This window comes from Gallus gallus, chromosome 1 (assembly GCF_016699485.2).
Source record: "Gallus gallus isolate bGalGal1 chromosome 1, bGalGal1.mat.broiler.GRCg7b, whole genome shotgun sequence".
Taxonomy (NCBI): domain Eukaryota; kingdom Metazoa; phylum Chordata; class Aves; order Galliformes; family Phasianidae; genus Gallus; species Gallus gallus.
Genome location: NC_052532.1, coordinates 47,589,322 through 47,601,480, shown reverse-complemented (window position 1 = coordinate 47,601,480; position 12,159 = coordinate 47,589,322). Strand labels below are relative to the sequence as shown.

Genomic DNA, 12,159 nt, shown 5'->3' with positions numbered 1-12,159 from the left:
ACAACAAAAACCCCCACAAAATTCATTGTAATGGTTAGATTTTCCGGCACAGTATATTTTATATAGATTTATTAGCCACAACATACATATTTGAGGAAAACAAGATACTTTAGCACATCATCATATCACTGGAAATACTTAATGCCAGAATTTCTGTTTAGAAATACCAGTTCAACTTGTGAGATAAATACCACTGAAGAATTCTTACAATTGTTTGAGTTGTGTAAAGGCTTCAGAATGGGCTGTGAAAGTTATTTAGACACTTGAATAAGCAGAGACATGGTTGGAGTTTCTGATGAAATATGCTTGTGCATATATTTGAGGAAATTAAATATTTTTATAATTGTGGCCCTTAGTAACTGATTGAGTGCAAGGGTTCATATTTTAAAAAAACCTTTGGATAGGATGTAAGATTGTTTTCTTCTGTGTCAGTGAAGACCTCTGGGGAACTGAATAAACTGATAAATGAAAAGATAAAATCAGAAATTTCTTGAAGGGGCCAGAGTATATGCTAGATAAATCTAGCGTAAAAAGATAGAATCTTAATAGAGAGTTTGGCACATATCTACATCACCTTCTCTTCTGCGTAATATGGGATTTACTGCTCCATTTTCCCCTCAGGTAATGAAATTCCCAAATGAAAACCCTCTTCTTCAGAGCAAATAGGAAATGGTATATGGCCCTGTGCCTCTACATTCATTTGGAAAGCTGGGCAAGGAGTCCAGGTTCTGCACTTTACGGACTCCATGTCCTTTTTTATCCAAAAATCACTACAGAGCTTTCCATACAAGACAACTTGTTAGTTCATAATATTCAGTTTCAAAGGCACACAGCAAAAAATTCCAAAAGTAAAGATACAAAAGACAAATTCCTCTGAGAGCAGCACAATTAATAAAACTGGGTTTACTAGAAATGACCCCTTTTCCACTCCATCTCAGATACTCACAGGACATTTCTGTGTCTACTGTCTATCCAGTAGCACACTTCTAGCTTTATCCCATATCCCTAAGTCCTACATGTGCCCCAGAGTGCCTGCTGCCATTTCTGTATTTCGGCTGACTACAGTGTGTATGATCATTTACCACTGGGCTGGTACCAAACAGTATATACGCTTGGTGTACACTGACTGCCTTTTCTGCATAGGCACAAATTTGAGCCACAGTCCAATTTCAATAAGCTGGTACTTACAAAGTAAATAAGACTCTGCTTATCTTTGAGACAAATAGACTTGTACTAAATGTAGTTGAAACTAACCAGCATAAGAGTTAGTAGGAAAAAAAGGAAATGCTGTTATCACATAATTCATAATGTTAAGGAAATCAGATTAAAAACAGCCTAATCTCTGAAGCAGATACAAGAGCATTGTATCCAGCTGAAGCTGGATTAGGTTGTTCCAGTAGCAGCAGAGAGAAGTTAAGACAGTACTAAAACAGAAATGAATAGCTAGCATTTTTTCCACTGTTTCATTTTCTTTTCATGTCTGACTTTAATCTCCAAGATCTCACCTCCTGGGTAGCACTGAATTTTAAAGAACGATTAAGGTAAGTTTTGAAATCAAATCAGCACAGTAATTTTCATTATCTATGATCTCTTGAAGGATTCAATTGGGAATGTAAACAGAGATTCAGGTAATGATAAAAATCAGTAGCATTTATCTGTTCTCTTTGTGATATAATGTTGCTTTTTTGGTATCACGGCTATGATATTCTGCAACCATCAGCAGTTCTTTCAACCACTTTTCTGGACAAGTAGCTTAACAGCCTTTCTGCATTTAGTTGCTTCTATTTTCATGAGTCATGAGTGAAAAAAAAAAAGACTAAAATCAAACACTGTTCAATCTTAAAAGGAAATAAGAACTATTTCATTAAAAGAACACTGTAGAGATTTGCAGTCATTTGTAAACTTAGCAATTGTACTGTTGTAGCTGTTGATCTCACTTTGTCAAGAAGGAACAAGCAGATGTGCTTGAGAAGCAGCTGTCAACACTTCACTATGAATACTACCATGAAAAACTGCCTCTTCCAGAACTAAAGCATATGTGAACTGCAGAGTTTGGCCCTGCCCATCCTTGTGCCATTAAAATGCATATAGGGACTGGAAGGAGAGAGAAGAGGGAGAAGTCACAGCTGGTGTAGGACAAGAACATGTCCTTCAGTGTTCTCTAACATACTCATGGAGACATGGATACAGAGATTATGTTGTAAAGGTTAAAAGAAAAAAAAGAAAAAACAAAAACATCAACCTTTCTTAATTTAAAAACAAACAAACAAATAAATAAATATTGTTTTGCCTTTGTTCATCTCATCATCATTTCTGTGAAATTTTCTACACAACATCCCCCAAAAGAATGGTCTTAGCACAGCCAAGGGGACTGGTGCAGGGAATAAAAATAGGCAGAAATGATTTGGGAGGTACTAAAAGGATGAAAATATCCCAAGTGACATTAATTACAACAGTGCTGGGGGAGATTACAATTTTCATCCAAAATGAGAGAGGTTGCCTTTGTCAGTTGAGAATCATGCACGTCAGTGCAAGATTTATCCTTTTGTACCACTATCCTTCTCACCTGCACTTTATTGGACTTTCTTCCTTCAAAATTTTTGGGCTCCAAGTTGTCACCTTTCGGAGTGATAAATTCACAGACTAATGATCAGGGCTCATTCATGATCTACAGCATCCAAATTCAAAGAAAAAGACTTTTTCAGCCTGTGGAGAATCTTACTCTTCAAATTTTAGTTCACAAAGGTCAAAGTTGAAGATATTTCCAAATTAGGTGCAAATAAACATCCATCAGCTGTTAGTGAGCTACAAAATGCATAAAACAGAGATGTTCCATGGAGTTTTTTAACCCTTGCTGCTTTCAGATGGAACAGTTTCCTTTGCTGTTCTATTTCTGCTGCTCTTGTTAGAATTGCACTATACAAAAAGGTTTGAATATTCATAAGAGTGATGCAGCTTGTTTTCAGGTTCAGCGAGGTTCAGGCTTTGTTTAGGAGAAAGTTCAGCTGAAGGTTTTAGTTACTTTGTCACCTCTTTTGTAAGGCAAAAAAAATAAGCAAGGATTTATACACTGTTATTTTTATTCCTTGTGAAGGTAATGTATAGGTAGATAATAAATCCAGTGATTTGTTCCCTGAGAGTTATACCCATTAGCCTATTTCTTTAAGCCTTATTTGTGTGAGCTGTCCTTACACAAAAAAACTATAAAAAAAGAAATCAAATCCCAACAAAGATAATGCGAGTACTTCTGCCAGGAAAGGTTCCAGAGCTGATCCTTAATTAAAGTCCCTTTAAAAACTGTCATTCTGGAAATACTGCTTTTACATTCCCACTGTAAGAGATGTGACAAGTCACTGAAGGTTAATTGCTTTGAAATTATATTTTTAGCTTTCTTAATTAGATTCTGAACTGGAGATTTCAAACTGACTTTCAATGGATGAAGCACAACAAAACCAACTGCCATCTAGAGAAAGCCCTCAAATAACTGTAAATTCAACAACGAGCAAACTGCCAATGGATTCCTGTTCATGCATTCTCTATGACAATTTTACAGGCTGTACAAACCCAGTAGGAGTAGAATTAGCTCTTGAATCTGTGTTCAGTACTCATTTGAAAAAAACTGCTCTAACTTTTCTGTTTATTTTGAAGGAGCAAAAGACAAGGAAAGGCTATTTTGTGTTGTACGAGTGTGACGCACATGCTGAAAGTTGAACATCCATGGCCTGATGATAAAGCTACAAAGTGAGCACGTATGCTCATACCAATGTGCACCTTTGCTCCATGGGATCCCCTGACACTGAAATGCTTGGTGTCTGACACTCAGCATACTAAAATGTATGATCCAAGCAAATGCCTTCTTCTGGAAGCAGTGAAAACCGAAGCACAGAAGATGTTTGAGCATAGGAATTATGATATGAGAAGTATATTCCCCTTGTACAGAAAAAAAGCCCACTCTTCTGCACTGCCAGGTAAACCACTGGTGCTAACTTGCTGTTGTTGGCTGAGGCAATGGCAGGTCTTTACCTCGTTTAACATCAGAGGAAATAAAGCCAACAGCTGTAATAGCAGCAACAAGATGAACCTGCAGTATTCCAGTGAGTATATGACCACAATCCCTGTACATTATTTGTTTGAAAATGGGTATATGATGATTGCTTTCTATTTTATGTGACTTACAAGGCTGCTAGTACGATAAATAGAAAGGCTCGAACTTTCAGAGTCAGGCCAGAGAAGAAGACAAACTTCTTCTTGCAACACAATAATGCAAAGCCCAACAAGTTTGAAGACCGTGGAGCACATTGCCAGTGTTGGCTGGACTGTCCTGTCACACCACTGTATAGTGCAGATTTGGTGTCTTCTGATTTCCATCCAATTGGGTTGATGAAATACAAACTGCATGGGCAACATTTTTCTAGCAATGATGCCATCATAGTAGCTGTGAAGCAGTGTGTCACCTTCCGTGGTGCAGATTTTTATGAGCACAGCGTGTAGGCTCTTGTTCATCACTGGTGAAAATGCATAGCTAATGGTAGTGACTATGCTGAAAAATAGTGTTGTGTAGCTGAGAATTTGCTCTATCAAATAGTGGTATCGAGCTCTTTGTATCTGTTGTAATTTCTATGGAAATAAATATGAGGCATTATCTTCAGAGTGACCTATGTACATATGTACGAACACAAGAATGACCATCTCCGTTCAAACCAAGAAAGTGTTCATGCATTCCTGTGCCTTACTGTCAGTGGTGATAGCTTCCATGATCTCAGCATGAGGCAGCTATTGGGACAGGGGTGCAGATCATCTTGGTGAGGATGGCATTTATTAAGGGTAATTTGAGCATCAGAGAAAATACAAAATGCATCTCCACTCTGACACACAAATATCTTGGAAACCTGACAAAAATACAGGACAGTATTTTCTTGTATGTGGGTACCCAGTACAAATGAGAATCATTGCGTGAATCTCTGGTATATATTTTAATTTTACTTTTTAATTTATTTTAATTAATCCAGTTACTGTCCTAGTCTCCAAACTGTGTAAAGTTCTAATCTAATTTTTACTGAGATAATAAATAATTATTTTAGGGGCTTTATTCAATTATATAGTGTATTAATATTTAAGCAGAAAGTTGGTCATCTTTTGAAGGGGAAAAAAAAAGAAAATAGCTCCTGATACAAAGTCTGAAATCTCTAAGCAGCAATTAGAAATATTTTCCTAGCTAGTATACCACTACCTAAGAAATTGCAGATAATTACTAGTGTTAGTATTCCCAGCTGACTAGCAGTTCACTAGATTAAATAACTAAGACATAGTAGAAAAATTACTAATTACCATCATGTCTGAGGGAAAACATTTTTCAGATATAGTGAATTGTGCATTCTTGCAACTGATAATTTTCAGAAGAAATGATTTGGTGTAAATAAAGCCCTTCCTAATCTGTGGCTGCAGAAGTGAGATACTGTTCAGAAGACTATCTTGAAAATTATCATTTTCTATTCTACAAAATCCCAACAAAATGCTTGCCTCAGCCAGACAGAACTTCTTTTCTCCAAAAAGAGATTTCCTATTGCTATAGGAAATATGATGAGTGTTGCCCTTCCTTTTTTGCTGGCTCCACATGTAAGTGCTGTCAGTTTTCTGTCATTTTATGCCTTTAACAGTGCCTATCAGAAGGGAAGACTGTACTTAGATCATGTTTCAAGCATCCTCCATATCAAACTGGAGACTTGAATATGAAAGCTTAACTAGATTAAAAAAAAAAAAAAGGTAAACTACCAATGTTTACTGAGGTGAAAAACATCTGAGACTGTGAAGAAAGGAAGAAATTCAAGACCCATACTGCAATACTGAGACAAACATAAAAGATGAACAAGCTCGTTTAAGGAACAATACTTTAGAAAATTAAAAGCACATAAAATCTGGATAGAAAGAAGAATTCTGATACCTCCAGCTACAGTGTGTGGTCAGATTTACAGTGAATACATGAGAGGTCTTGCCTGCAAACTCAGTATATGAATATTTATACTTTCAAGACAGTTGTATTTGTGACTGTTCTACTATGTGATCATTAAGCAATATTTAAAAATAGCACCAATTAATGATAACAGAGAATTCCAAGACATGTTCAGTTGGCAAAAGTACATAGCTTGCTCTCTAGAAATACTTGTACAGTAGCCAGAAAAATTCTTTTTAGTGTAATTAAAAGACAGTCGGTGGATGGTGAGATGTTGTGTTGCATTGCCAGTGGGGTATCAGTTGTTGGGGAGTTGTGATGTTGCTGGTTGTTGGTCGACAAGTGGAGAATAATTGCTCTGCGGAAACGCATATATAAATACAGATACATATTGTTATAATTGCATTTTGTTTCAGTTTCCCTTTTCTATCTTATTAAATAGCTTTTTTCTCAACTCATAAGTTTTATTTTGCTTCCAGTTCTCTCCCTCATCTCAACTGGGGAGAGTGAATGAATGACTGTGTGGTGTTTAGCTGTTGCTGGTTTAAGCCACAACACAAATATTGAACGAGTCACTATATTTCAAAGTCCTTGTGAAGGAGAATAAGACAGATACAGTCAACAGGCTGGAGCATGATGGAAGTACAAGGATCCTCCCAGAGCCAACAGCTTTTTGGAGAAGTAAGGCAGCTCAGCCAGCACTATATCAGTCCCCTCATTATAGGAATTGAAGACTAAACAGAAAGCAAAATAGAAAATATCACAGGGGGAAAAAAAAAAAAAAAGGCATGCCATAAATTTAAAGGCTGTCAATGATTAATCATAGAATAATTGCAGTTGGAAGGGACTATTTTGCTATTAACAAAAATATCAGTCCAGACATCCCGATTTCTTAGTTTTTTTTTTATTTCACTGGTCTATTACTGAACTAATTTCACATTCACATTCACATACTTTTCACATTGCAGGGCACAAAAACTGGCTCATCTTTTTGTTCAAATATCACAGGACTCTTTAGTCTGGATCTGACATCTGTTCAGGGCACAAAAGTTTAGTGGAGGTAACTCTGACTGGTGGCTGGTGCTAGGAGTAGAATTATACTGAAATTTCCCCAGAGATCTGCACCTAGTTTTGTTTTTCTGCTGTTTTTGAAAAGACTCTACTTGCAGCAGATGACTTTCATTTTATTAACTCATTTTGCAGTAAGTAAATCCACTCCATGAAAAACTCTTCACTCAAAGTAAGGAATCTGAATGAAGTGTTTATTCAAAGAGCAGTAACTCTACCTGTCCTCACCCCAAGTAAAATCACACATTTTTTTACTTTTAGTCTTTGATCTGCCTGCGATTCATTCCATATCACCTCAGTTTTCTGTCAGTACCCTGGTCAGCGCTGCCAATTCTATGTGACTTTGTTCTCAGGTAGCCCATGTCCACTCCCAATGTCACAAACAGTCACTTAATGGCACCTTCTTTCTCCAAAGTTAGCCCTAAACTTGGGATCTGAAAGAAATGCTAAGTCTTCTGTTTTTCATTTTGCAAGTGAATAAGGACTACTAGACTTGTAGTCTACTCTCATTCTACTTACTAGTCAAATGATTTCTCTAGTACCACTGCTGCAACACTGATGCCTTTGGTATGCTTGGATAAGTGTAACTGACCTTAACTCTGGCATTATGCAAGCAGTTTTGTTTCTGTAAAAGTTAAAGAGAGATAAATTCAAACAAAATGACACTGTCCTTTTACACACATAACCAGGAACGAAATGCAGTATTCATTTATTTAGACCATCAGTGCTAGAAGAACTAATATTGATTATACTAAGAACAGAACTGCTGAATAAGAAGTTTTAAGCACATCTTTAACATACACAGAAAAGGCATTTGTGACCCAAGAGAGAATTAGTCAGCTGACTACTTTAGGGATGTAATTGAAATTCTAGTGAATCCAAAGGAACTTTTCTATTGATTTCTTTTAGCTTTGAGTTGGACATTTAATTATTAGACAAACTTTATGCTCTCTGAGGACTCTCTATCTCCCCCTTTGTGTGACAAAGAACTAATCTGAAGGCACTAGTCTTTAAGGCATGCACTAATAAATTGATTTTTTTCAAAGGTGAATCCAGAAAGAAAAGTTTTAGTCTTGTAATTAAGTTATGATTTTGTGATGTAATAAAGTACTCACTGATGGATCCTTTGTTGGCTGAATGGAGCAGTATAGCAGTCATTCTCTTCCAGATCTGGCAGTGTCTCCTTGTCCAGTTTCATTGGCTTTCTAGGTAACCATCCTCGAAACCTGCTTATTTGTTTCTCGATCCTGCAATACATGAAAAGTGTGAGCATTTGAGAGAGTGAGAAATATCTTGCTTTTTAATTACATTTTTTCTGTGCAAAGAACATATGCTGGCAAACTAGGCCACTTAATATCTACAGCTACAAAAGAAGCACTGTCTGACATTTTTGACCAAATTATACATGCTGAACTTGATTATTTATAACCAGCTTTCAGTGAAGGAGCATCTTATTTTGTCTCAGCAGAAAAACAATGCCAATGTTACATGCTGCTAAAAATCTTTCTAAGCCCATTAAGCTCTTGGCAACTCTCTAAGCCTTTATTTATCAGCTATTTACTTAATTTAAATTTCAGGATTAATTGACATATTAGACTTTGGACATATAAACATGAGAACAGTACAGACTATGACAGAGAGCTTTGAAAGTTAAACCCCAGCAAGCCGCATCCTTTTCCTGCCCTCTGTACTGATTCTTACCTTGCAATTGGTGCTATGCAAAATAGACTACTTTGTTCACTTGGTTTAGCTGTAGTGCTTTGCAATACCATAGCCTACCCAAAACTAAAATACTCAATGTACAGATTAATAGGTGACAGCTGCACAGGTTCTTACATATAGCAGGTAAAAGGTTAAATAAGATTAAGCTGGATTTAATTGCAGGGGTACTCATGCAAAGATGCACACTGAAATTACAGGAAAGGGAACAATCAGAGCTGGCTGGAGGAGACAATCTAAAACAAATTCACATCCAAACTAAAACATTATAACAAAAATGTCATGATGAAAACACATAGCAAAGAGAAGATGTGTCTGGCAAAATGAACCCTACCCTCCCTCACACATTCAAGTTCTAAACAATGATCTCTATCTGCAAAAATCAGATGACAAATTATGGGTATGCCCATACTTCTGTCACAGGGCAAGTCTTTCCTGTTAGGGGGCATAAACCAAAATCTTTTGAAGTTTAAGACCAGTTGCAAATGAAGTTCAAAGGCTGGAAATCTAGGTTTTTGTTTGTTTGTTTGTTTGTTTGTTTTACTTTCAACATAAGTCAGTCCAATAACTCTCTGAATCCAGAAAATTCTGTGAGCTCTGCACAATTTGAGTGAGGGAAATCTATATCCATGCAGCTAAGTGTGTAGGACAGTGACAAGAAATTATTTCGTACTTCCATACAAAATACATGTAATGTTTCCTGGAATATTCAACCTTTTCTCCTCACATATTTTAATCCTGGACAGGAAAGCTAATGCTTATTTTTAAACATGGACATTCAATTCAAAATTGTAACCACACGAGCCCTGTCCATTTTGGTACAGTTTGTGTATTTCCTATCTGTGAATAAGATGGGAGCAGAGGTGTAAATATGACATCAGAACTGTTCAGAAGAATGGCAATACCTATAAGAGCACAACATGAGACTTATACTAAAGTTATCAGAAACTCTTAATGGGCATTGATTGTTCACCCCGGTCCAGAAGCTCAGAGTGGAGGTAGAACTAGTTTGCAAGTGTCTGTGCCTGAGTGCATGGAAGACATTGACAGATCCCAGCTCTGTGAAGGGCCAGACCTGTTCTAAGTCTCTAGTTGTCCTTTCCAGTTTCCCAGCCTTGAGCTAGTCTGTGCAGAGACTGATAGGAATGACAAGGGAAAAGTAAGATATCTCCTGGGGGATTCCCCCTATCTTGGCTTCCAGCTTTGTCCTCTGTAAAGGTTACAAGCTTTGTATTACAGTATGTTCAGCAGACTTAGTGACCCTGGGTGTGGAAAACGGAAGAGGAATCAGGCAGAAGGATTTTCTAAATATCCCAGGCCATGCTTATTTGTTGACTAAAACCATTTGAATTCTCTAAGCTATTAATGCTCTTGTTAATCTGCAACCCTTTCCCATTCATTCTGCAAGTGCACATTTGAGATATGTGTGCTGCAGGTTTATCACAGCACATGCAGGCATGAACATAGTGCTTTCACAGATTAAGAACAATGCATTATTCATGTTGGCTTCTCACTGAGCATATGCCCAGAATTTCACTGGTATGCCACTCCCAAGGTTCAGACTACTTGGAATGCTTAGTGAGCTTGCTCCTTTCCTGCTGGCAAGCAGGTCTAGAAAGGTTGCAGTGACTTTCTGTACAGCTGACAACTTAAGAGTACAGCAGAGCCATCCTTAGGAAAAAAAATAGTTTTCTCCTTCAAAAAGAAAAATGACCATGCTTAAAATGCATCCAGGCCACCCCAACAGCACCATGAGTCAACAGCACAGGCTTTGTACTGAACATTATCCTCTCTCTTAAGAAAAGAGACACGAGTGTTATATGTGTTTTATTGCTTTTTCAAGGCTAACCTGGGCTTCGCATTCCCTGAATAGGGGGAATGGTGTTTGGAGAACAGAGCAGCCTATACAAGAACAGAACGGTACATGGAGTGAAGAGGAACTGTAAAGTTAACCACAATGAAAGAGGAAAGAGGCACAGCTGTTAAAAATTTCCTTCCTAAATACTTAAAAAAACAAACAAACAAAAAAACCCACTTGTTAGCTTCACATGTCAACAATTAACTGTCTCAATGCATTTGGTGACTGAAAGACACATCCCACTTCAGTCCTGGCCTTGCCTCTGCTGTCCAGGCTTAGCCTTTACCCAGTGTCCTGTTTCCAAAGATGCACATTGTGCTTAACAAACAAACAGGTTTCACAAATAATTTCAAACAGTTTTATCACTAGAAAGCAGGGTAGGGATAGAATCTTTTATATTTTTTCCCAAAGGAAAGAGGAAGCTTGAAAAATCAAAACAATTGTTTAGAATTGAGATTGATTTTATCTCTGGCTCAGCTTTGATAGAGCTGTATGTATTGTGTAGTGTTGGATATGGTTTTAGTTCAGTTTTTAACCAGAGCTTAGGTCGAGTTGTAGATAAGTGCATACATACCTGATTCCCCTCCTTTCCTCTAGAACAGACTGGGGCAGTTTCATTATTTGAAATTTTGGGATCACTAGAACTTTTCAGACAGAAAATTCAAGTGAAACTAATGAGTTGCAAGAGACCTTCTCTGGACTCCCTCTAAGAAGAGCCCTCTTTAATATTAGTTTTGCCTCAGTGTCAATATAATATTTGTCTTAGCTCCAAAAATGGACCAAGGCTTCTAATCTTCACTGATCTAGTAAAGGAAATATTTTTACTGTAGCTGTAGATCTGAGTATAACATAAATGAAAATATTGCTGAATATGTTTTCTTTCCTTTCCCACTGGGACTATTCAGCTTTTCTGCCTCAAGCAGCTAGTCACAGAGCTGACCATAAAAAGTGAATTTAGCCAAATGCTGTCATCACTCAGGAACTAAAAAAAACTCCAAACACAGAAAAAACTGCACTCCTCCTGATTCTGACTGTGAATCACATGCTGACTGAGAAGAAAATGAATGGAAAGTGAAATTTCATATGCCAAATATAAATGTTAGAATCTTCTCCTAATCCTTCCTTTTAATCTATTGCTGTAGTGAAAGCAGTCGTGTCTTAACTAAAATCCCAATAAAATCTGAAGTTAGCAGGCAATATGTACTCACTGAAAAATGGAGATTGCAAATGAGGGAACACTGACCAACTTCAGAACAGTGTTGTTTACTAGCTGATGCCAACTGTGTAAAATGTCTTAACTCCACAAAGAGCCCACTGGGTGTTTACCAGTGTAAAAAAAGCACGTACCATAATTTAAGATCAGTGATGGTACTCTCAAGTCACCAGCACAGTATGATGGGATTTAATATATAAAAGGCTTTTTAATATGCTCATGCAGCAAAGCAGTAATACATAATTCATTTTCCCATGTATGTTCATCTAGTGACATTATCTGCAGAGTGATACAGCTGTTTTCTACAATATGCAGATTTTTCAAATCTAATTCTTATCCTTCAGAAGTTCG

The 12,159-nt window shown here is 37.1% G+C and overlaps 1 protein-coding gene across 6 annotated transcripts in view; it reads right to left on the bottom strand.

Moving 5' to 3' along the window:
• ANO4 (anoctamin 4) overlaps nucleotides 1–12,159 on the bottom strand; it is a 173,144-nt gene that overhangs the window by 51,030 nt on the left and 109,955 nt on the right. For all 6 annotated transcript variants that reach the window (XM_025154917.3, XM_040667745.2, XM_040667740.2 and 3 more), the window contains one exon: nucleotides 8,134–8,265. In XM_025154917.3, the coding sequence (XP_025010685.1) occupies nucleotides 8,134–8,265 (132 nt within the window). The remainder of the gene's footprint in view (nucleotides 1–8,133; nucleotides 8,266–12,159) is intronic.